We start from the raw sequence: 26,216 nt of genomic DNA on the forward strand, positions 1-26,216 counted from the left end.
GATTATATTGGGTTTGTTGTTGTTGTAACCTCAATTCCCAAGAGGTACTGCAATTTTCCTAGATCCTTGATCTTAAATTCCTGTGCCAATAGCTTCTTCAATTGGGTTATCTCCTCTTTGTTATCTCATGTCATTACTATGTCATCAACATCGTTTATGAGAAGAGTGAGTTTACCTTTTTGATGTTTTATAAAGAGGGTATGATCAACATTGTTTTGTTGGTAGCCGAAGGAGATCATTGCTTTACAGAATCTGTCAAATCATGCTCTTGGGATTGCTTCAATCCGTACAAGGCTTTCTTCGGTCTGCACACCTTTTCTTGACTTTGTTCAATATCAAATTCAGGAGGAATCTCCTTATACACATCTCAAGAAATGCATTCTTCACATCAAACTGTTGTAAATCCCAATCAAGATTAGCTGCACAAGACAAAAGAACCATGATAGTGTTCATTTTTGCGACGGGCGCAAATGTAATTTGATAATCCAATCCATAAGTCTGAGTGGATCCATTAGCTACCAATTTTGCTTTGAATCTTTCAATCAAGCCATTATCTTTGTGCTTCACAGTGAAGATCCATTTGCAGCCAATCAACTTCTTGTCCGATGGTGAAGTGACAAGTTCCCAAGTTTTATTTTTTGACAGGACCTTCATTTCTTTAATCATACCTTGCTTTCATGTAGGATCTGCAAAAGCTTCCCTCCAATTTTGGGGAATTGACACAGAAGAAATAGACAAGGAAACGGTTCTATAGGAGAGAGACAAAGAATTATAGGAAACATAATTAGATAAATGGTGTTTGGTGGTGCAAGATGTGACTCCTTTTCTGTCAGCAATATGCAAATCTAACTCTTTAGGAAATATAGATAACTCACCCGTAGAAGAAGGTTTAGTTTCGGTAGATTGCATGATAGCTTCTTCTGCTCTATTTCTCCTTGAGTATGTTTTCAAATCAGGCCTATCCAAATCTGCCCATGAATTTTTTCTCCAATTTCACTTTCTCCGGTGACAATGTCATCAAGATGTCAAGTGGTAGAACTAGGTAGAATCACCTCTTCCTCTTTACTACTCTCCCCCTGTTGAGTTGATGGGGTAATAGTGAAATAAAGCTTAGATTCTCGAAATGTAACATTCATGCTAACAAAAGATCTCTTAGAGGGAGAATGATAACATTTGTAGCCTTTCTGTGTCTGAGAATACCCAATGAAAACACACTTTATAGCTCCAGGATCAACTTTCCCTGAATTCCTAGTGTGGACAAAACAAACACACCCAAATACCTTCGGAGGAACAATATATTCATTCTTATCCTTTAAAGTTTCCAGAGGACTTTGAAAATTGATGGTTTTAAGTGGTATTCTGTTGATAAGATCGGCAGCTACTAGAATAGCATCCCCCGGTAAAGTTTTGATAGATGCATGGTGAACATAAGAGATCTTGCTACTTCTAATAAATGCCTATTTTTTCTTTCAACGATTTCATTTTGTGTAGGGGTGCTTATCGGGCGGATCGAACGGATATTTACACTTAATGGTTTGGCTTATTGGTTATCGGTTTATAAACGTAGTAATCCGCTAGCCATCCAATAAGACATCAGGCAGATTGGTATTAGATTAGTGATTATCGGGCTGTCATTGGGCAGTTTATCGGCTAATCAAATAGACAGGAAAAAAAAGTAGAGAATTAGAGAATTTGACCGACTTCAGACTTTTAACCGTAGTGGATTTCAACAAATTCAGCTGGACATTCTTTTTCTTAAAACCACTCTTAGCGCCAGTTTGGCCAAGGCTTCTAGGAGGCCAAAAGTACTTTTTTGGTTAGAAAAAGTACTTTTTTAGAAATTTGATGTGTTTGGCCAAGATGGAGAAGTGCTTTTGAGCAGTAGCAGAAACAGTTTTTCTACTTTTGGGAAGAAGCTACAAATTCTAGCTTCTTAAAAAAAGCGGAAGCAGAAAATTAATTGTTTTAAGACAAAAGTACCCTTACAATAAATTTATATCTTTCAAATTATCCTTCAACAATTTTATTTATTCCTTTTTGTTGTTTGTTGTTTCTACCATCCTTTTCCTTTATTTATTTTATTTCTATCATATTTTTATTCTCCTTCTCCTACTCTTCTTTGAAATAGTCTATTCACTGTAAATAGATCTCTTCTTTTATATAGGATTAATGAAACAAATTTTTAATTTATATTGAATGACTATATTTTTGATATATTTAAATCATCATGTAAACAATAAGTAATACCGGATACGTAATATTATTGCTTTGGATAAATATTTATACACACACACACACACACACACACACATATATATATATATATATTCCAATTAAATAAAAAGAAAAATTATTTAATTTTTTTATAATAAGTACTATTTATATATATATATATACACACACACACTTTATATTTTATATTCCAATTAAATAATAAGAAAAATTAATTAAATTTTTTATTATAAGTACTATTTAAATTAATTTCTCTATTGTAAATAATATACTACTTGTAAACTGAATACATACTGTCTTTTTTCGTAATTTGATACTCAAAAGTACTTTTTGAAAAGATTGTCCAAACACAGTTTTCTTATTGAAGTACTTCTCAAATGAACTGGCCAAACACAAACTGTAATTTTCCAAAAGTACTTTTTTAAAAAGTACTTTTGAGCTCAAGTGGCAAAGGGTGGTGGATTTTTGTCTTAGGTCACAGGTTCAAGCCCCCACACCATGCAAAGCAAAGCCTGGTATTTAAGTGGAGAAGGGTAGAGGGGCGGGCCCATTATTGATTATCCACCGAGTTTCGAAGGCTGCGGTTGGTCCAAAGGATCGGCCCTAGGCGGATTTCTCGGTCATAAAAAAAACGTACTTTTGAGCTAAAACACTTCTCAAAATTAGCAGTTTTGGAAGCTTGGCCAAACGGGCTCTTAAGGACACTGCCAAGTGCCAATGATGAAGTTGCTGTTGATTTTTTGCTTGATGAGGTAAAGAGATAAAATGCTTATGCTACTATATCCTATCAGCTATACCTTTGGCGCTAGTATCCTCTTTAATGGCCTTTTTTCCTGCAGTAAGAGAATTTCGCCATTGTTTGTCTGCTATTGTTTATATTACATCTCTCCCTGACTCCCTCAGCAACAACTCTGTTTAGTTTACAATAGAGATTGGGAGAAATTTTAATTAGGGATTTAGGTGATAGAGAAGAGAATAGAGATGGTTGTTGCGGGCTGGTAGTATTGAATTGAGAAATTAGGGATTTAGGGCTTCAAATAGTATTTTATACACAGGGGTAAAAATATAAATATAAAAATTCTTAACGGGTTAACGGTTTATCCGATAAGGAAATTGAATAATCCGCCTCTAAACCGTTAAGTCGTTAATTATAAAATTTCAATCCGTTCACCAATTATTACCCCGATAGGCCGCTACCAATAAGCCAATAAGCCATTTTTGCGGCACGGTTAACGGTTACGGTTCGGTTTTGAACATCCCTAATTTTGTGCACTAGGGTAAGGATAACTAGTTTGATGGACTATCTGATTGGACTCCAAATAAGCTCTAAATTTGTTATCCATGTATTCGCTGCCATTGTCAATTGTCAAGATTTTTATTTTGGCATCAAGCTGAGTACAAATCATCTTATGAAATAATGACTAAAAACAAGAGAAAACTTTACTTTTGGCTTTTAACGAATATACCCAAGTCATCCTAGTGAGCAATCAATGGAAGTAACAAGCCATCGACTATCAGACAAAGAAACAACTTGGACCCTATAAATCTGAATGAATAGTCATAAACAAAGTTGTGCTTCTATTATCACTCACAAGATAAGAGTTTCTAGTATGCTTGACATATTCACACACATCACAAAACAAAGAATCAAATTGTGTCCTTGAAAACAATCAGGAGATAACTTCTTCAAATCAAAGAATGATTGGTGTTTTAACCGTCTATGCCGCTGTATTATTTCTTGGCTGGCATCCTTTCTTTCCCCAAAAAAAGGCCTGATCAGATTTTTAAATTCCATCTAATATAAACAAGTCATCACTCAATCTACCACTGCCAATCCCTTTTCCTGTTTGAAGATCTTGAAAAATACAATGATCGAGAAAGAACTCGATTTTACAGTTTAGAGTTTTGGTGATGGCACTAACAGATAAAGGATTGAAAGGGAACTCAGGGACATGAAGCACGTATGATAGTTTAATATTAAGAGTATAAACGACATAACCTGTTCCAGAGATTGGTGTTAAAGAACCATTGGCTATTTTGATATTATCTCTTTTGAGACACGGAGAATAGTTTTGAATGCCTTTAGAAGAGCCTGTCATGTGTTGTCTATTTGCACCAGAATCAACAATCCAAAATTAAGATGAGCAACAAAGGCAGTACCTGATTGCACATAATTGGATGTGGCAATATTAGTGGAGTCAAGTTTGACTAGGAGGCGACGGAGAAGTTGAATTTCATCCGCAGACGAGATTTCTCCGGAAACCGTCTCCATATTTTCTGCCTGAAGGAAATCTGATATCTGCCTCGCCGGAAACCAAATCTATCTCGATGGAACTTTAGTTCCGGTGAATGGAAGATCTGAACTTGGCTCGGTGGAGTCGTAGGCCCAGAGAATAAGTTGGACGGAAACAATTACGGAGGATGAGTCACGCATCGGCGCATGACGCCGGAAGTCAGTCTCTTCTGGTAGCACGTGGAGGTGCGTCTGGCAGTGATTTCAGTAGCAATTAATTGGGGTTTGGTCACCGTTATCTGCCGGACTCTATAGTGGTATTACCTTTTTGACAGCACTAATAGAAAGGTGTTTAGTTTCGAACAACCAACAGAGGGAGAAAAACTCGACCTCTTTCTGAGATTAAGGAACCCTAGTGCTGCGAGGGAGAAAAGCTCACCTCAAAAGGCAGCAATGGCTCTGATACCATGAATATCAAGAAAAGAAGAAAAGACTTCTTATATTTTTGTGTATTTTTTACATCCCTAAGCAAATGTATTTATACACTAGGATCTATGACTATTTTAGGAAGGGAAATAAATTACAATCAATTAAAATCTATCAAAATAAAATCAAATCTCAATCAGAATCAAAATTTTCCTAATAATTAAATCAACAACTAGTTACATAGGGACTCGGTAAGCAAAATATTTGTTGCTTTTCCTCTGCTTCTGGCTACTGTTCCTATCATCAGCCAGAAGGGTCTTTTGATGCTATTTACAGTACTATTATTAAAACCCTTTTCTAAATAAACTATTGTAGTAGTTTCTCATTTGCACCCTTTACTTGGTCCAACTGAAATTTGCCGCATTGGAACTATGTGCTTGACTCCCTACTCCATGCCTATTTGGAGCTTCAATCCTGATGTTCTATTTCAAAGACCTTTCAATGTACGAGTCATGTTGCTTCAATAACTGTACCTCCATTGTTTGGGCCACTGTTAATATATGTTGGCTAAAAGTATGAGTTAATTTACCTTAATCTAGAAAAGAAGTATGTGTCAAGTTGCCTTTAGTCTTTGGGTCAATTTTAGTGATTTTTAGGCCCAAAAAAGGTGGATGGAGCTGGAGTATCATGCTTACCCTAATGGAATCTGGAGAGGGCAGTTTGTGATCATGGAGAAGCATTTGTTGCTCATTACTAGATGGTGGCCAAGGATGGGGAGGTAAATGGAATGATGGGTTGGGACTGGCTCTCACTGTAAGGGAAAAATGCATCAGTGCCTTCAAGATGTTTTTGGAATTAAGCGGAAGGATGTATAATACATTTACTTTTTCCTCTTCTATGGTTGAAATTTAACATTCTATATTAGATTTCCCATAACACCTTATGCAGGTGAAAATTAGTATTCCTTCTTTCTTTTGATCCAAGTTTAATGGCCTCTATTTCCTTTATGTTCGGAAACTCCATGTTATGTTTACTTTTGATAGCTTCCCTTTTCAGTTCCATTATCATGATGGTCTTAGTCTTCAAACACTTATGGTGTCTTTGACAAGGAAAAAAGGCCAAACAAATTTTATCCTCACAGTCAAATCCTTAAGGTTTTCTTAGAAGCTGCATTGTAGGCTTCTGCTTCATAATCATTTCAAAAGCTTACCTTGTGGTATGATCGATTCACTCCCTTTTCTGCTATGGTAATAATTGTATTGGTCAAAAGGGGAAAGTCCCTGTATATAAGAGGTAATACAAAAAAGGTAAAGAATCTACAATAGAGCTGGTTCTCTACCAATGTCACCTAGTTATCTATGCTTACTGGAACTCACGGGTGCATTAAAAGTTCACTAGAAACAGCAAAGGACCTCTCATTATTTCCAAGAATTTTCTACGTCGACAAAATCCCTCCAATTTTTTCTCTCCCGTTGTCCACATCATATTTAGAAACTTAGAGGCTCTACTTGCCATGTTTTTCTCTCTTCTTCATGCTGAAGCTTATTTGCTGTAACCTGCTGGCATGATCCATTCTATTTAACACAGTCCAACACAATCGACATGCTTTGTGGTGGGGCAACAACAGGTGGTTCACATCTTTTCCCACTTTCTTGCACACAGAGCATACGTAGCACCAACTAACGTATGTTATCGAGTCTTCATACTTGTGAGAATAGAAACACTAATTGTATTTCCTAAGTTTCTTATGGTAGAACTACTTCACGGATAAAAGTTAATTCCCTTTTCTTCCATCTCCATTCTCCATGTAACCTAGTCCGTTGTTGTGATTTTCAGCCTACACAGTACAGTAAGGAGGGTTTTAATTCTTGCAATCCTGTTAATTCTTCTAACTCTTAAATTTTAGAGATCTACAACTACATCTATTCTATATGTTTATGCAATGTTCATTGTTTTCTCGCTTGATGTGCTAAAGATGACTGCATGGCAGTTGGCTCCAGGGCTTAGTTCAAGCGGCAAAGGTTGAGGGACTTATGACTTAGGTCACAGGTTCGAGCCCTGCGCCATGCGAACTTAGTCTGGTATTTAAGTGGAGAAGGGCCAATATTCCCGAGATTCAAAGTCTTGTTTCTGGTCCTAAGGGTTGGCCCATTTCTCGGTCATCACCAAAAAAAAAAAGATGCCTGGATGACAGTTGCTTAGTGATACTTCACCCCACCATCTTGGTTTCAGAAACTGACTCTGTTGCCACTGCTCATCCTCAAGTGAATATTCTCATAGAAATCTCCCACCCTTTCATCATGTTTCTTCATAAACCACCCCCATAAGGTATTGTTATGTTTCTTCATAAGCCACCCTTCAGTTTTGTTGTTACCATCATTGGAGCTTGCATAAGTGACCTGTAATAGGTGGGTATGCTTGACAGTACCTCTCTATCAGTTGCTCCCTGCCCCTTTTTGGATAAGTACCTCTCTTGCTGAATTCAAAAATGCACAACCCTTTTTCTACTCTTTCTGCTTCCGGATTCTATAATCCCAGGTAAATTGTCGGTATTGATTTAATCATGTAGCTGAATACCTGTGTAATTTCTTCAAGGTTGTCCAGTTCTGCTGTGATGATTTCACATTTCTTTAATTAATTCTTAGTGCTGATACTACTTGGAATCAAAATAACACGAACCTTAGGTGTTGTAACTAGCTAACCTCTGCATCACGAAATACCAACTTATCATCAGACTGTATATGGGATACCTGCACACTGTCATTCTCCTTGTCTCCTTGCACTAGCTGTGGAACTCCTCAAATAAACTTCCATAACTGCTTTATCCATCATTTTGCTCAAAGCTTCTGTTAACATAACATAAGAGATGGAGGGCCCCTTTGACTAAACCTCTGGAGCTGCCAAAGAAACCGGTATTACTCCTGCTTTTACTTTCGAGCTGAAGAACCTAGTTTCTCCATTTTTCTTTAAAACCCATCTTGCTTATCCCTTAATCCAGAAAGTCCTAGTTGACATGATAGATTCATTCTCTTTTGTAATGTCATATATATATATATATATATATAATACTATACTAAAAGTGGGAACACTTAAGTCATAAATTGATTTACAAATTTACCCATTAAAAACTGAATGGCGATTTTGCCCTTAAAATCAAATACTATTCCAACCATGTTTGTATACAAAAAGGTAAATATACGCTCTAATGAAGATAAAAAAAAAGTTAAACTAGAAAAATACAAATGTGGAGGCCATTGAAATGGTCAGCTTTTAGTAATGCCTTTGGGCTTCTTCAAACTTTCCGTTTCGTCGAGCTCCGAGCTTGTGATCCTCCTTTGAGTGTGGGTTCAATTGAATGAATCTGTCAAGTCAAGGAAAACGTACGGAAAAGCGGAAACAGTGTATGTAAAAGCTTGAGCATTTTTTTACATTCAAAATTTCAACCTTTCAAAGGGTAATGAATATATTGAAAAAACTGTTACTCATCATCTTAGTGTATTAGCTCATCTGTCGAAGAAAACCAAAAGATACATGTTAAACTGCTAATGAATTTTCTCATCCGTTGCTCAATTAGATTTTCTTATCAAACATCAGATTATATAAGTGGATTTTCAAAGCAATTGGAATATCCTACTTCGGTAAAAATATTCACAATATTAATTAGACCTATATGCTCACCTCTTGTGATACACAAACTAGCAAGTGTCAACTCATGAAAGTTCATTTTCTTTTTGGTTACTTTCTATGAGAATTCATGAAACCGTATATTCTCATTTATGCAAATTATGGTTAGAAAACATTTCCTATTATTGTTTCGTACTATGAAATAATCCCTTAGTTTTTTTTTGTGGTAACTATATATCAGTAACAAATGATATATGAGGCATTTGGCAGTTAATTACCATATTTGGTGTTAAAAGAAATTTTGTTTGGATTTCCAGAAAATCAGAAATTGTCAAAGATTATTTTCTTATTTAACCGTTTTAGATATTCATGGCATCTACGCTTTGCATACAATAATCCTTCAATAATATTATATACCGCTAAGGTGTAGTGTTGGTATGTTTAAGAGATAATCTTTCCTGTCTCCATTTTTTTTACTTTTTTGTTCCTCTAGAAAAAGACATTTATATATTTACAGATTATATAAATTTTGTATTCATAGTTTCCTGTTAAAATGATAAAATCATTTTGGTACTCTATTGTCAAATAATATTTTTAGTGACAATAGTTTTTTTTTCCAAAACATTTTAAGTTATACTATAATTTTGTTTAATTGTATATATGTAAATTTTATTTTAAATTCTCAAGAAATTAATATCTATATTCATGTAAAAATATGTATAGAGAATGCATTTGTTATATGTGTCTTTATCACAAATATGTAGCAACAACAACAACCAGTGTAATCCCACTAGTGGGGTCTGGCCAGGGTAGAATGTACGTAGACTTTACCCTTACCTGAACAAGATAGAGAGGCTGTTTCCGGAAGATTCTCGGCTCAGGAAAGATAGAGAGGAAGGAGTAACAACAAGCAACAACACCAGCAAACCAAACAGAAAACCGAAGCGAAAGAGTAAGCAATAACAGAAATCTAATAATAAAAAAATACAAGACTAACACTGAGGGATGCATTAAAACTACTGGAACGAGCAAGGACAACGCTCGGCTACCTAGCTTTTTTTTTTCACCGTCGGCTACCTAGCTTACTACTTTGATTCTCGACCTCCACACCTTCCTATCCAGGAGCATGTCCTCGGTAAGCTGGAGAATCGCCATATCTTGCTTAATCACCTCTCCCCAATACTTCTTCGGCCTTCCTCTACCTTTCCTTAGGCCTTCCAAGGCCAACCTCTCACATCTCCTTACTGGGGCATCTGTGCCTCTCTTTTTCACGTGCCCGAACCATTTAAGTCTCGCTTCCCGCATCTTGTCATCCATAGGGGCCACACCCACCTTGTCCCGAATAACTTCATTCATAATTCTATCTAACCTGGTAGTAGAGTTCTTGATTGGCCAATACTCAACCCCATACAACGTAGTCGGTCTGATCACCGCTCTATATAACTTACCTTTAAGTTTTAGTGGCACATTCTTATCACACAAAACACCGGAAGTGAGCCTCCATTTTATCCACCTTGCCCTAATACGATGTGTGACATTCTCGTCAATCTCCCCATTTCGTTGTATAATTGACCCAATGTACTTGAAACTATCCCTCCTAGGGATGACTTGTGAATCAAGCTGTCACGACCCAAAATTCACTATAGGTCGTGATGGCGCCTAACGCCGCCGTCAGGCAAGCCAACGGTGATTAATCAACTTAGTTACTCATTTTATTACTTTCGAAATCATGAATCCCATTGAATAAGTAGTGTAAAATCTAGTACTCGTAGAAAACCCGTGATTTTATTTTTCCAATTTCCGTATAAGGTATAAATTACAAGATGAAATGATAATAATTACGCGAACTACAATAATGAACACCCAGTAGGTACTCCCAAAACCCGGTATCACAAGTGCATGAGCATTTACTAAGGAATACAATAATAATACAACATCTGTCTAGAATGTAAATAAGACAGGATAAAATAAATAGTACGATGGAGACTCTGTGGACTGTGATGCGTAGCCTGGAATGCAGCTCACATGAAGTCTCCTCAACAGCTGCGCCTACGCGCCAAGATGATCATCAAATGAACCTGTCAGATCCTGCACATTTAGTGCAGAAGTGCAGCATGAGTACGTAAATCAACGCGTACCCAGTAAGTACCTAGCCTAACCCCGGAGAAGTAGTGACGAGGGGTCGACATCGACACTTACTAGTGGTCCAATAAATCTATATGGTAAATCATAAACAGATAAGAGTACAACAATAGTAGTGAGGTAAATCTGTAACTAACACAATCTTCCTCAATTTCTTTATACAATATCAATTTCTCAATCTCGTATTCTATCTCGATAACTCAGAAATATCAAGTGCCAATAACAAACAGATAAGAATTCCCATATAAAATGCAAGGCATCCGTGGAAGGAAAATCTCGCGAATATTCAGACTGCTAACTATATAACGCACGATTATGCCGAGGTCGTACGGCCAGATCTCAGAAAGAATATGATACTGCCGAGGCGATCAGCCCGATTCCATCATAACGTGTACACTGCCGAGGGTCGAGCGGCACGAACCATAGATGCATCTATTATACTGCCGAGGCGAACGACCCGCTCCCATGAGAGTGTGGTACATAATTCCTGCCGAGGCGTTCGGCCCGCTCCACAAGAAAGGAAAGGAATTATCGATTTACGAGACACGAGCTTCGATATAGTATATGAACACAAGGTGAGTATAATCTTTACCGTTTCTCAAATAACTTGCCAACAACTCAAGGTAATAAGGCTCGGTCTAAGATATATGTATATATTTCTAAATCAAGTTCAATTATAATTTCAATCATTTAAGCCAGCAGAATGAATTCAAATATTCCAAATATTACAAGGTAAAGTCCTAAGTCTACCTGGACATAAACATGCTTTAACTACGTACGGACTCTCGTCACCTCGTGTGTACGTAGCACCCACAACTAATAGCACATAACAATTACATCACCTAGGGGGTAGTTTCTCCCTCACAAAGTTAGACAGGAGACTTACCTCACTCCGAAGTTCCATAACCGGCTCCAACGCTTCTAACACCTCAACTCAAGCCCAACGTTCCGAAACTAGTCAAACAACGTGCAAATCAATCAAAATATACTCCAATGCTTACAATTTAACAATTTATAATGATTCCCAATTCCGCTCGAAAAGTCAATAAAGTCAACCCTCGGGCCCACGTGCCCGGATTTCGAAAATTATCGAAATTAATTATTACCCATAACATATAGTTTATATTCCGAAAATCATCCAATTTCGCCCATGAATTGACCCTCTAATCAAGGATGTACCATCTCATAACTTTAGGGCTCAAAACCCAAATTTCTACAACCCAAACACGGATAAAAATGATAACCAAAGAAAATAATCATGGAAAAACATCAAAATAAAGGTTAGATATTTGCCCGCTTGTTGAGACGAGAACAACGCCGCGAAAATCATCTCAAACAGAGCTCTAAAACTCAAAATATGCTCAAAATACTAAAATGCTCGGTCTGCCCATTTAAAACACTCTCTGGGGGATTTTTTTCTTCGCGTTCGCGAACATCAATTTTTCGCGTTGACCGGTCAACCCAAATTTCCTTCTTCGCGTTCGCGGGACCTCCCTCGCGTTCGCAAAGAACAAAGTCCAAACCAGAAACCAACAATCTTTCCCGACACGGAAATGGGCATAACTCTCTCATACGACCTCAGAATTCGGCGATTCTTGTTGCTATGGTTCTGTAATTACGATACGGATCTAATGGTTCAATCCAATCACAAATCAAAGGTCGTTTGCTCAATATGGTACCCTTTATGTCCAAAGAAACGACGTTGAAACATCAAATAAGAGCGCGATACAACCCAAACACATCCGAAACACACCCAGGCCCTCGGGACCCCGTCCAATTACACAAACTAGTCCCAAAACATAACACGAACCTACTCGAGGCCTCAAATCACACCAAACAACATCAAAACCATGAATCAACGATCAAATCCTCCTTTTAACTTTCAAACATTCAAACTTCGACGAACGCGTCCGAATTACACTTAAACATTCCGGAATGACGCCAAACTTTACGTACAAGTCATAAATTACGATACGAACCTATTCTAAGGCTCAGAACCCCAAACGGATATCGATAACACCAAAGTCCACTTCAAACCAAACTTAGGAAATTCTAAAACCTTCGAATTGCCAACTTTCCACAATAAGCGCTGAAATGCTCTCGGACCACCCGATACTCAACCTGAACATACACCCAAGTCCAAAATCATCATACGAACCTATTGGAACCTTCAAATCCCGATTCCGAGGTCGTTTGCTCAAAAGTCAAACCTTGGTTAACTCTTCCAACTTAAAACTTCCGAATTGAGAAATTTCCATCCGAATCAACTCCGAACTTTCCGAAATTCAATTCCGACTATGCATACAAGTCATATTACATGAAGTGAAACTACGCAAGGCCTCAAACCGCCGAACGACGTGCTAGAGCTCAAAACGACTGGTCGGGTCGTTACGCAAGCCTCACGTCTTCGTCCACATCCTGAGTCGCTCCACTGAACTTGCACTCCAGGTATTGGTCATGGTCAACTTGAAACATTTAGACTCCACCTCCAAATCTCTAACCTTGCGTTGACATTGTTTTGTTGTTAATCAATCAATATGATTTCATACAATAGAAATCATTGACGAAAGTCTGGTGCTCAAAGTTCAATAAATCTTGGTTATAAAGCTATTATAATGTTGTATGATGAAGGTTTAAGGAGCATAATGCGTTCATTTGGGTGGGGGTTCTAGTAAGGCTCTTCAAATAAAATTAATCAATGTATGACATAGCACGGGAGTCATATCATGGCAACCAAATCTAAAGGGCAAGCTAAACTTGTTTAGTGTTTTCTATAGTTTGTATTACTATAGAGGTGTCTTATGTTTTTCTTTATACACTTCTTTGTACTATAGGTAAGGTATCGGATGTGCTCTCTGTATTTGTTATACTTTGGCATCCTAGCTACATTGCTAATGAAGTTTCCATGCTTGTAATTCTACTTTATCTATTTTTTATTTCTTGAATAATTTCCTTTTAACTATAATCTTAAATATTAACTAACTGAATTTTGATAATTGCATACCCTTAAATACAAAATTTCTCAGAACGGACATTTTTGAATGGTTTAATAATTAATGTTGAAGCATTTTGATTTTTGCTATTCATCACATTTTGAGCTTGTATTTTTCTACTTTAAATCCCCTTCACACTCATGTTTAACAATGTTTATGGCATTTTAAATAATTTGTACCGATTGATATGGAATACACGTGCAATGCATGTGCCCAAAAACTAGTATGTGTATATATATATAAATGCTAACCTACTACATATTAAATGGGTATACGTAATTGAGTTCTCCAAAATAGGTTTATTATTTCATGCCAACACATTAAATGTATGGATATTTTTGTCTTTCAAGTTTCACCAAAATATCTCATTTTCTTCTTGCAATTCACACTCGCCGCACATAGTTCTTTGATGCAATCAGCAATTCCCACTCCATTTTAGAAGAACAACCTGTTCTCATTCTATCAACCTCGTGAAATAAAGTGATGATAGGGAGTACTCTATTTGGAGTTTGCCTAGTTTTGAGTCATTGAAACAAATGAATTGGGCATAGAAACAATGAGTCCTACATAGAAATATACTTAACCGACTAAGGGGAGAGTGGTTTTAGTGCATCGAGCAAGAACATGTCGCAAAAATGATGGAGTTGGTTGTGTTCTCTCAATTTCTTAATCACAGGCATCTTTGTGTTTTCTTCTCATTTTCTTTTTCAATTGGGTTGCATCTTTTTCTTGAATTTTTTCAATTTGCTCTCACCCAACAATTCTTACTTGACCTTGGTTTCAATCGAAAAGGCCAAACATTAATAAATTATAGGATATGTTAAGAACAAAGATCTAAAGAATGAAGAAGAAGGGGTTGCTGAAACAATATGTTTGGAGCTTGACGATGAGGACGGGAAATTGCTGGGTGGGGGGTGGGGGGCTCTTTTGTGTTAAGTCAAAACTGTACCCATTATTAATGAAAAGGTAGTGGCATATAATAAGGGTATTTTAGAGAACTTAAATATGTATACGATGCATATAATTCCTGCATGGACATGGCATCAAAAGGATCATGAAGTGCACTTTTCTTTCCAAAGCAAGCACACACTTCTGATAGATTTTGGAGATTGGTGTAAGCATGCAGGAGTAGGATGGGTTAGTATTTCTTACTTTTGATCATTTGGTCTGTGATATCGGGAGCTCCAATACTTGATGTGGATTATGATACATCATTGATAACATGTCTATATTTCAGTTGAAGACAAGAATTGAATGTCCTTTGCTTGTAAGATAATGCTTTTTAAAAGTTTTTGAGGATTCATGTCAGTGTGATTGGTCACAATTTCATTTTTTATCTTCTTGAAATGAACTTAATGCAACATTTTCTGAGCTCAACCTTTTCAAACCTATTCCACTTGTATTATCATGCATCTACTTATGGTATTGATTGCTTATAATCTTTGTTTCAGGAGAAAAGGATGATATGCACTAGCTCCATTGAGCAGGTCAGATAACTTGTGCTCGGATGCTTGAACTCGCCAGTCATGAGCTATGCTTATCTTTACAAATTGCACTGAGCTTTCTTTGCTTACAGCTTGACTTTGCCGCAACAGTATCTGCTCTGCTTGGCATTCCTTATCCTTTTGGAAGGTGCAGTGTAAGAACTCACTCAATATTTATGTGAGATAATAACATGGAGAGTTATATTTATGTATATATTCAACGTGCAACTATTCTTAGCTGCACTTGGTTTGACGGGTTATATTCTTAGAATTTGTCGCAACGAATGATTCATCTACTTGTAGTCTGTTGTTTTCTTATGTTTTCTGGCATACCATATTTGATTAAAAAGATTTCTTGGGAACTTTCACACCTAGTGAATTTCTACGTGCTAGTTGATAAGTTTGTTCTTGTCTTCTTGCTTTATATGGTCACCTCATGGTGAGATACCGGTAGGAGTTTTAAAAAGAAAAGGTGAGGACAATCTCATCCAGTTTCACCTATTGTCTTAATTTTCCTCTCTGAAAATTTGTCCTACTTCTGGAAAACAGCTTCAGAATAGTGAGTTTTTTCATCTTTAGGAATCTTGAACGGTACCTCAATTGCATCACACCATTCTCCTTTTCACCCTCTAAGGTCAAGATCATCTGCTGTTTTGGATCTAGTAGTCATTTACTGCTACAAATTCATTTCAAGTATTCATAGTGCAGTGGACTGTTAGACTGTCAAATTGTTTAAGACCAGGTTGTCTGAGTGATGCTTACCATTTGACTTGTTTTCAGCATTGGGCGTGTTAATCCGGAACTATATGCATTAGCTGCTGGTACTTGGAACTTGGACATCTTTACCTCCAAAAGTGGCCTAAATCTCTCAAGATTGGAAAGGTGGATGCAGAACTACGTCAATGCCCTCTGCATCAATACATGGCAGGTGAGTTTTACTTTCTTCTCTTTGTGCAATTGCTTGCTATCAACCACTATTCCTGAAGTTCAATCGAGATTAAGGTGGTCTATGTTACAGATGCCTTTGTAGGGCGTGTCTATACTAGGCGTGATCACTAATTCTAGGTTTCCAGTATTTTAATTGCTGTAGGTTTCCTTAGGCGTGGTCAGTATTTTAATTCTTGTAGGTTTCCTTTAATAGATTTGGTTTATGTTATTTAGTCATAACAGAAGACCTATATTATAGCTTCCTATCCTTTTATAATAAGCTACTCCTATTTTAAGGACCGTATTAATGAAAAAGAGGGCAAGCAGTTTTTTCAAAGAATTACAAAGATCTGGAACTCTCTCTTTATCAACGAGGTCCAAGGTTTCAAGCTCCCTTGATGAGCTTGAGTGATTAATGAAAAATAGGGCATTCAAGAAACAAGAACAAAGGGAAGGGGCGCTATTTGACTTGGGTTCCTCAGTCAATCAAATCCAAGTCAATCGGCCTGTGATACGATCTGTTTCCCATATTCTCAACAGTCTAATTAATGAATGGGTCGAGATTTGGTTTTTCCCCTTCTTGTAAGAACTTCCACCAGACTAAGGGCAAGTTTTATGCAAGTTTAAGGTTGGTCAATTGAGCATGAGCATCATGACTTTAATCAAACCACCATCCTGCGACCTTGCTTACAAGACTTCCTTATCAGAGTTGTGATTTTTTTTTTGTGGGTAAATGTAACACTATGTTTGCTCATCCTTGCTGCTGAGATTCTTTTTACTTTTTGTTGATGGAGATCTGAGTGGGATATGGTTAGATATAAAGACAGTTTCGACCTAATACATGGCAGATATGGTTATTGTACTAGAAATGAAGAAGGGAAGGAAAATAAGGGATAATGTTTCAATGTGGAGTTAACCATAACCAAATATGCTTCGTTTACTCTGATTTTTCAAGAGCTCTTAGGGTAGATTCGCTACATCACACCTCTTAGAGTGCGACCCTTACCCGGACCCTACGTGAATGTGGAATGTTTCGGGCATCGGGATGCCTTTTTTTGGTGTTCGTGCCAGCTTACGCACCTCAATTAAATTCACCGGTTTGCTACCTCCCATCACCACAGGTACCAGGTAACTTTTTCTACCAAGGCTTAGACAAATGGAAAGAAATAACCTAGTATTTTTTTCTCCATCGGTATTTGAACCTAAGGCCACTTAAATGACTACATCCTTTGGTGCACACAGATTCAGCCTATCTTTCCGTACGAAAGATGAACCCGTTTAAGGTTGCTGAAATTTAAATCTATTAATTAAATCAAATTTAGCTTATTAGTATTAGTACATCATTGAATATACAATTTCAATTTCACATCCGGTTCTTTCTGTTTGTTTTTTCTTTCTTCAAATAAGTAGGAACGTTAAAATAAAAAATAAATAAATAATGAAAAGCGTCCATTTTCTAATCGATAGAACATGGGTCTTCTAGACCTTTCTATAGGTTCAAGTCCTATAAGACGCAATTCATTTCCATTTATTTTTTAAAGATTTTGATAGCAAGAAAGACTTTTTTTGTTATGTGCATCTCAACTTCAAGCTAGACCTTGGGAAAAGTCCACCCGTTGATAAGTATAACTAAAGGAGTTGCAAGCAGAAGATGAGGTCATGTCACCTACAGAAGATTCAAAAGGTCATCAAAAGGAAATTCAAAACTGAGTAACCAAAAGTCAACCCTTTGTCCAAAGGAGTGCCTTGACCTGAGAGCTGGATGCATCATAAATCTCTTATTGTTTCCACTCATTCAACTGATATAATGTCAGTGGAAAGTGAAGTACTCTCAGATAGTAATAACTTGCAAAACTCTTTGGTCCCACAGGAAGGGATTTTCACTATGGGTCCAGAAATGAAAGGGTTTTCCGTGGATGATAATGGAATAGAGGTCTCAAAGAGGAAGCCATCATGCCTCATATGAGTTGGAGGGAAGAAAGGGTCTTCACGAATGAAATAGGGTTTCCTCGAGCGTATCACATAAGACTAAGAGGAGAATATCAAGTTCAAATTTAAAAGCTAAAATGGGGTAATGATGAAGAAACAAAGCCTCGAGGTAGCCAATGTAAATCCAACCAACAAAGAGGTGACATGGGGCATAAGACGGCCCAATTTTGATGTCAAGAGTAAAGCTCTTCAGCATGTACATCAATCCATTAAAGATTGTAGGGGGTCAAAGTTTTAACACCAAAATTTGGGGAACCTGGCTAGAATAGTTTTGGCTTCATCTTACATAATTGTCTGAACATACGACAGATGAAAGGTTTTCATCAGAAAGATTAGATCCAGGTAGCTCAGCCGGATTTTGAGGGATATTAGATCCACACATAATCCACTTCCAAGAGTAATTGAAGAAGTTACCGTTGCTGACCACATTATACACGGATTTTACGACCACTCAAGTAACTACCATCGCTCGAATATGGGACAACTGACGTCGGTTTAACAGGATAGTGATATAGTTAGTTGACGTATAACAGGAACAACCAACAAGTAGTATCAGTTAAAGAGGACTTATTGTATAGAGATGGACATTATCCAATCATCAGTTTATTACAATTTAATTTAATTTCAATTCAATACTTTTAAGCTTTCCTTAATGCTTTTATTTCCAGGCTTTGTTACAGCTTTCCTTGCTCATCTCTATCAATTAGGTCCTGTTCACTCACAAAGATTTAATACGTCACTGTCATTACTATAACATTTAGGAGTAAGCATAAGAACCCATAGTTGAGGGAGTTTCCTCCTCTACGTTAACTTGATCACAACTGGAAATCATTCCGCAATTTGGGCTACCTTTAGGTCTGGTCCGTTATAATGTCAGCCAACAACATCAGTCAATTAGTTTGAAAAACCTTTTAGACAGACTTTAGTTTGATAGTATGTTTATTAAAAGTTTGGGTGGGCTGGTGGGATGCCCTGGGAATTGGAATATTTGGTGTTCTAGTCTGGAGGCTCCTTTTGTCATCTGTAAGTTTCCCCAATGCATGAATTACTTTCAAGCCAAATGAAAGATGTTTTACCCTGATAAAAGATAAAAATTTCATTCTGCTTAAATGCACGCTGAAGTGAAGTTCTCAATGTTGTCTTAGTGTACAAGGAGTTGCTGCTTTATTTTTTAAGTCTTCCTTAACTTTATTGGCTTTAACGGGTCCGACCGAAATTTTAACAGCTTACTGTCTTGGTTTATTAATGAATTAGGAGTTTTTTGATCGATCTTATTAGCCATGTGCCATAGGTAAAGGCCTATTTCTTCAGTCAAATTGAATAGTCTAGGGTCTATTGGTGCAAAATTAATGGTTCATACTCAAGGGTCAGAGGGTGCTCATGGTTCCATGGACACGGGTACGGCTGTGGGATCCGTGCTGGATTGGACAAGCACGCAGATTCATTGAGCAAGGCAATGAAAGAGAGAAACAGTAACTATGATGAGGTCAAGCTGCTTTTCAAAGTTTGCCTCCACTTCTGAAGATGTAATAAGAGAGTTAATCCTGCAATTTGCTTGAAGGCATAACTATGCATTATGATGTGGGGTTGTTCAATATTCCTTTATAAGTTTCAAAGCTTTAATGCTGTGTGTGATATAGGTTTCTCTAGTTTCTACATCTGCGTTTTTACTCTTGTTTGTGAATTTATTGTTTTAGGTGAAAAGATACATTGATGTATATTCAGCTTCATCAGTGATTGGATTTTCGGACAAAGATCTGTTACACGTATCGAACCTCTATGCTCAGGCCCATGATATTTGGTTACATACCAAGGAAGCTCTATTGAAGTGTAAAAGTGAACATTGTTTTACATCGTTACCTCAATTGAAGAAGCAAGTTGAAGCTTTTTCTAATTTCTTATCAAGTGTTGCTGCGCTTGCTCGTTCCAAATGGACAGAGTTCAATCTAAAGATGATGGGCACTGGTTTCTGCATCTTGGTGCTCTCTCTTTTTGTTCACATTTTCACCATCAAGAAATTGGACAAACTATGCAGCTTCTATCTTCCTCACGGTGGCAATTTTGTAATTTCTGTTGAGGCTATTTTTGCTTATGCTGCTGTGCTGATTCGCGCATTCAGTTTTCTTTCAAATAGTTTCATCTGTAAGCTCTTATCCTTGAGTTGAATGCTGCATTATGCAGATTTCTTTCAGCTAATGATACTCCCTTTCCTTTGTTCCATTTAATAGTTTGCCTTTATTTTGTGCTTCTATTACAGTGGAGGAAGGTAAAGTGGCAAGTTTTTTATTGGCCACGGCTGGAATGCTTCAATTACGTCATGCAATAGTAAAAAAGAAGATGCTTCTTGAAGTAGGTATTCCATGTTGCAAATTTGTTTTAGACATGCATGCTGGTTATTCATTGTCTCTTCTCTTGCATATTCCCCTTCTTGCAACAATGCCAAGATACCTCATTTGCAGCCCTTTGTTTGTTTTTTGCTGTTTTTCTGCAGGGTCTTCTTTTTGTTCTGGTGGTTCCTCTTCTCAGATTTGGTATTGAACTTGGACAGTCAAAGCAGGCTGTCAATTCTTTATTTTTGAAGTCATTTCCTTCATGGACTATAGGAATTGACGAGGCCACCAACTTATGGATTTATGTTGCTGATATCTTGTCTTTTTTAGCTCTTACCATTTTAGCTTATATACTTTACAAGAGCATCAGTTACAGTTCCTGTCAGGGAATATTCAAGTATGTTGTTGTTGGAAACATATTCGCTTCTTCTCTTATAGCTCTGGCTTGGGCTTTTGATGGTGACTTATTCAGCCGGAGCACAATGATTGTGGACATAAAAGCATATTGGATTCCTCGGATCATCTATGTTTTTGGTCTTCTGCAATTATTGTTATTAGCAATATCTCAACTTTGTGGTAAAGAGAAGACTTCAGGTTGGGAGGAAGATACAATTGTTAAAGCAACTGCCATGTTATCAGCATGGAGTTCAACATTAATCATTTTATCTGGGAAACAAGGCCCTCTAATTGCTCTAGCAGCAGTAATTCAAGGTGCTTACTCATGTTCTTCCTAAGGTCTCAGAAATTATGCTCCTCTATAGATGTTTTTCATGTGTCTTACTGGCTTTTTGTTCCAAATTCTTAATTCATGTTCTCGTTCTCCTTAATTTGCTTTTGGTGGTTTTAGTCTTGCGTCCTAGTTTTTGACGCCTTTGTTAATCTAGCAGAGTTTCATTTCACAGGGTGGTGCATAATTAGGTTGATGTCATCGGAACCAAGAGCAAAGAATGACTGTACGGGAAGTTCGATTTCATATTCTTCTCCGGTGACAAAATGGAGCCTTTTAGCTGTGTGTCTTTTTTTCTGCACTGGACACTGGTAAGATCCTTATCATGGTCAGATCAGGAAAAAACACTTCTTCCTACAGCCTATGCGTTTCAAGTGTAGATCACATTCAGTTGTAAAACTTTCCTCTTTGTCATTAATGATTTGAGTTTAATCTTTCTGCAGGTGTGCCTTTGATGGCCTCCGCTATGCTGCCGCATTTGTTGGGTAAGAGGAAATGTTTTCTTCCTTTTTAAGGGTTGTGAATCTGTGTTTATTAAATTCCATGTTGGATTCCCGTGTTCATCTTGGTCTGTCCAAAGTAATGCCAATATTCCTGAATTGGACATTTTTGGTTATAACAAATATTGGACAGTTTTAGTTACTGATAAAAAAGTCATTTTTTGCGCATTATGTTGTACCAGCACTAGTTTTGTCGTTCTTTAAAATCTTCTCTTTTGTATTGCTAAAGATACTGCTGCAGTTTACTCTTGACATCTGGATCAAGATCTGCAATTGTTGTTTCATTGCCCGTACAATTCAAAAGTATCTTATTCAAAATTTTGAAAAAGTTTCCCCTCTATCGAGGAGTTGTTTAACATTTGAAGAAGGTATCCGCCAAGATTAGAAGGGGAATTCTCTTGGTTTTTGTTCACTTGTACATATTCCAGCATTTCCTTAGTGCTGCATCTATAATATATTTACCTTCTTTTGAGAAAAATTGTTGCTTCTCCTGAGCCGAGGGTCTATTGGAAACAACCTCTCTAACTTCACAAGGTAAGGGTAAGGTTGCGTACCCACTACCCTCCCCAGACTCCACTTGTGGGATTACACTGGGTTTGTTGTTGTTGTTCTTGTTGAGAAATATTGAACAAGGTTGAGTTTTAGTCCTCATCTATCATAAGCAACCAGGATTATGGTAAATCTAATAAAAATGTGTCATGCTTTTTTTTTTTTCCCCAGGTTTGACGAATTCAACCTTTTTCGTCAAGCCGTCCTGCTTACCATAGATACATTTGGTTTCTCCCACATTCTCCCAGTAATGGGACTTCCACTTCTTGTTGCTTTCCGACGTCCAGAAGTCCAGGCTGAGAAAAGGAAACAGCTGTTTTTCTTTCAGTTATGCCAGGTAAACTAATCTACGCTGGATCTTGATCATGGGTGATGTTTGGAATTGCTGCTGAAGAGTTTGATGGTTACTAAGGTCGTATATTACATTTCAGGTCTATCTGACATACGGACTTATTATGGCTACAACTATGACACTTACAATTATATGTGTTACGATTCAAAGGCGGCACTTGATGGTACCTCTAATCCTTGTGCATTTGCATTAGTGTCATAATACAATCTTCTTGTGCTCCTATCCTGAACTGGAGGTCTACTTTCTCCTAGGTCCCAAAATATATCCTCTTTCTCAAATTAGTGTCATAATACTAGCTATGACATGCTTATCGAAAATGAAAAGACCTATATTATGTACTTATCTTAAAGTTTACTTTTTCACCTATGTATTCCTGAAACGTAGAAAGTGCCATTTAACGCTGGGAAATATTCTTTCCATATTAAATTTGCTGTCCCTTTCCTTTTGTTTCCATATGAGAATAGCGTCTTCTTTAAAAAAGATTGAACTTTAACCAACTACCATATACCACAAACCATTACTTCACTATGGCTTTTGCACTTCTTTGTACCCTTTTTCTTCTCTTCATTGTAAAAACTATAAAATGCTAACAAAATGGCCTGAGTATTATTAATTTTACTGACCTAATAGTTGTATCAAGTCACAACATGCTATTCTTTTTCAATTCAGAATTGGAGGACACGTGTATGAGTGTACTTTGTTTTCTCTTTTTTTCTTCCCGGGACATTAGTTGGACTATGCTATTGCAACTGACCGCATACATCTTCTTGCAGGTATGGGGGTTATTTGCTCCAAAGTTTGTTTTTGATGCCGTGGGTCTTCTTCTTACTGACTTCTTCATATGCTTCGCATCACTATACTATTTTGCATGACCAAATAAACTACATCAAGAATTAAGCGTGGTGGAGGTGATTGACAATCTTTTCAGAAACTTCTTAGGACAATCTTACAAATCTACAACTTGAATGGTTCTATTTCATTAACATCAATACATCGTCCTAGGTAGGGTAACTCCCCATACAGTCACAGTAGAATAGAGTTCATTCTTTGAAAGAGAAGAAAAGTGAAGATAGTAAAGTTTCGTTTTGTCCTGATTCATTCTTGGATTTTGATTTTTGGATAGAGTTTCATAGCTACCATTTAAGGCTTTGACCTTAAGTGGGTAAATTTTGATGGATTATTTAAAGCTCCTGTTGAGGTTAGCATTCTTTCAGTCAGTGGCAATAAGCTAGTTGGTCTGAGTTCTGCACAAAATAGCTCCTAAAAAAAGATTGAATTGATCCTATGTTTTTATTGTTTGGGTGTTCATTGGTACTCCATCTCACTAAATAACATTATCATTGAGGTTTCCATGTTCTGATTTTAAGTATTGCTGATCACAGATTCACAGTAAAGGTCATCACCATTTTCGAATTGCTTGTTCATTATATCCAATCTTCTGCTGCTGAGTTCAAACTTCTAACTTTGACATCTCCATATGTTCCAAAAAAGAAAATAGAATAAGTATGCTTTACTTAACGGTGCAGTTGGCAAAACTCTAGTCGACAGGATCAAAATGTAGCTTAGATTGCCGATGAACGATTCTCAGTTGTTATAAACAATGAACGTATAAGAGGACACTCTGTTCCTCAACTGTGAATTCCTGCACTTTATCAATGTGTTGTATGAATGATAATTACTTTTTGAAGATTGTTTGTGAATTGGACCTAACTGATTACTGATATTGGTCTAAAGGGGAATTTATACTAGGGGAATTTATAAACAACAACATACTCTGTATATCCCGCAGTGTGGGGCCTAGAGAGGGTAATATATATGCAGATCTTATCCTTACCTTGTGGAGATAAAGAGGCTATTTCTAGTAGACAGATCCAAGGGGTGTCAACCGATACCCTTTTACCGAAATATTACATTGTGTAAATACATAAAAAAAAATAAAAATTATGCATATATATTCGATGTGTTAAACTTCAATTTCGTGTATATTTACTATTTTATATTTTGACATCCCTTAGTAAAAATCATAGTTCAGCTACTGCGTCCAGCTAGCCTTATCGTTTGAACGTTGAACATGCAAATCTACCTTAATCCACTGTGTATTGTGATGAGAAGATGCTATTTCAATTCATCACATAACAAGAAGACGACGCCTAACTATTTTGGCCTAGGCAAATAATGGTGTTACTACATTGAATCGTTTGACAATTTGAAGAGGGCTAAAGAGTTGTGCTACTATATAAACACCAAAATTCGAATTAAAGTCCTATCTAAACTTTAATAGGACTTTTAGTAGTTCCAATCCGATAAAGATGGCTTCTACAAGTAGCAAGCTATCATATTTACTAATTTGTATGTCAACTCTTTCTCAGCCTCTTTTAAATCATTGGTGGTTCCCATTTTGCATGTTTCTTTGAGGAAAGTTAAGCTAGTTTCTCCGCATTTCTCTTTTAATGGCAAAACCCAACTATCTTAGACGACATGGTCTCTCATCAACTCCTCCTCAACTTTCACACTAGGCATAATTAAGCTGGATGGAGAAGGCTAAAGGAGATAACTGGATGCTTCCGTTATCATGCATCAAGTTAAGTCGTTTTGGGCCCTCTGATAGCTAATACTATTCGAATGTAAATTAACAGTATAAATAAAAAGATGGGACTCCAAGGGACCGCGATAGCATGCAGCTCTACCTTGAATTCTCGCGAACAAACAAACTCACTCTCGGGGTTCGCTGTCACTAATACCTGAATCTGTACAAAAATATACAGAAATGTAGTATGAGTACACCACATTCGGTACCCAGTAAATATCAAGACTAACATCAGTGGAGTAATGACGAGGTTTAGGTCATGTGATACTCACTAGTCAATAACCTGTGCAATATGTCAATAACTGGCAACAAAATATATAAGGGAAAGCAATATCAACCATCTCGTAGAGCATATGATAATAACCCAATGTAGAAAAATTCATCTTTGTTCACAAATCATCAAGTAGAAGTGGGGCATGTGATATTATATCAAGTCAACTAACTCATTAAAACCACAAGATGGAAACTTTTAAGAAACATGTATGTGATCAAAATATCAACCACGTTTCAATACATAAGCAACATCATGAAAGACACCCACAAATCATCACATAACATCATTAATAAAATCACCCTTGTTTCGCTACATGCACACATAACAATGAAATACCGCTCTTATTTTGCTACATGCGCATATCATCACTCTTATTTTGCTATGTGGGCAACTCGAGAAAAATGCTGCCCTTAATTTGCCCCACGCACACAACAATAGACACAATCGCACGGTAAAGACCTCGTGCTAACACCCCTAATCAACATGCTCAACATGTCTACATGTGCACTATATCACAAAACAATAACATATCATCAAGATATAGGCTCACAACTTATCAACAAAGTGCACAAGGACATGATAATAATATAAAAGTGCGGAGGAGTGTCCAACAAATAAAGCATGATCAGTGTTTTAAAAGACGTTTTCGGGGCGAGCCCTGGGGTGAGGCGCACCAAAAATGCACTGAGGCGATGGTGTGGGGCGAAAGTTTCAAGAGGCGTACGCCCGGGCATTTGAGGCACGTTTTTTAGTGAGGCGTAAGCTTCAGACTTTTTCAAATTAAAACAAAATTTATTGAATAAGCCCTTCATTTAATACCCAAATTCTCAAAATTCAGCTTGGTATT

At 37.1% G+C, this 26,216-nt stretch overlaps 1 protein-coding gene across 5 annotated transcripts in view; it reads left to right on the plus strand.

The window, feature by feature from the left end:
• Positions 1–24,229, plus strand: part of LOC104084645 (uncharacterized) — a 39,454-nt gene extending 15,225 nt beyond the window's left edge. For 4 of the 5 annotated variants that reach the window (XM_009588559.4, XM_033653023.2, XM_033653024.2 and 1 more), the window contains 11 exons: positions 15,102–15,137; positions 15,227–15,282; positions 15,915–16,062; positions 19,748–20,192; positions 20,308–20,399; positions 20,542–21,091; positions 21,283–21,418; positions 21,551–21,592; positions 22,328–22,493; positions 22,588–22,671; positions 23,282–23,860. In XM_009588559.4, the coding sequence (XP_009586854.1) occupies positions 15,102–15,137; positions 15,227–15,282; positions 15,915–16,062; positions 19,748–20,192; positions 20,308–20,399; positions 20,542–21,091; positions 21,283–21,418; positions 21,551–21,592; positions 22,328–22,493; positions 22,588–22,671; positions 23,282–23,380 (1,854 nt within the window). In that variant the 3' untranslated portion in view covers positions 23,381–23,860. Of the gene's footprint in view, positions 1–15,101; positions 15,138–15,226; positions 15,283–15,914; positions 16,063–19,747; positions 20,193–20,307; positions 20,400–20,541; positions 21,092–21,282; positions 21,419–21,550; positions 21,593–22,327; positions 22,494–22,587; positions 22,672–23,281; positions 23,861–23,890 lie in introns of those variants that run through there. The other variant, XM_033653022.2, reaches the window with a different exon arrangement.
• The last annotated feature ends 1,987 nt before the right edge of the window (positions 24,230–26,216 follow it).

This window comes from Nicotiana tomentosiformis, chromosome 7 (assembly GCF_000390325.3).
Source record: "Nicotiana tomentosiformis chromosome 7, ASM39032v3, whole genome shotgun sequence".
In the NCBI taxonomy this organism is placed as follows: domain Eukaryota; kingdom Viridiplantae; phylum Streptophyta; class Magnoliopsida; order Solanales; family Solanaceae; genus Nicotiana; species Nicotiana tomentosiformis.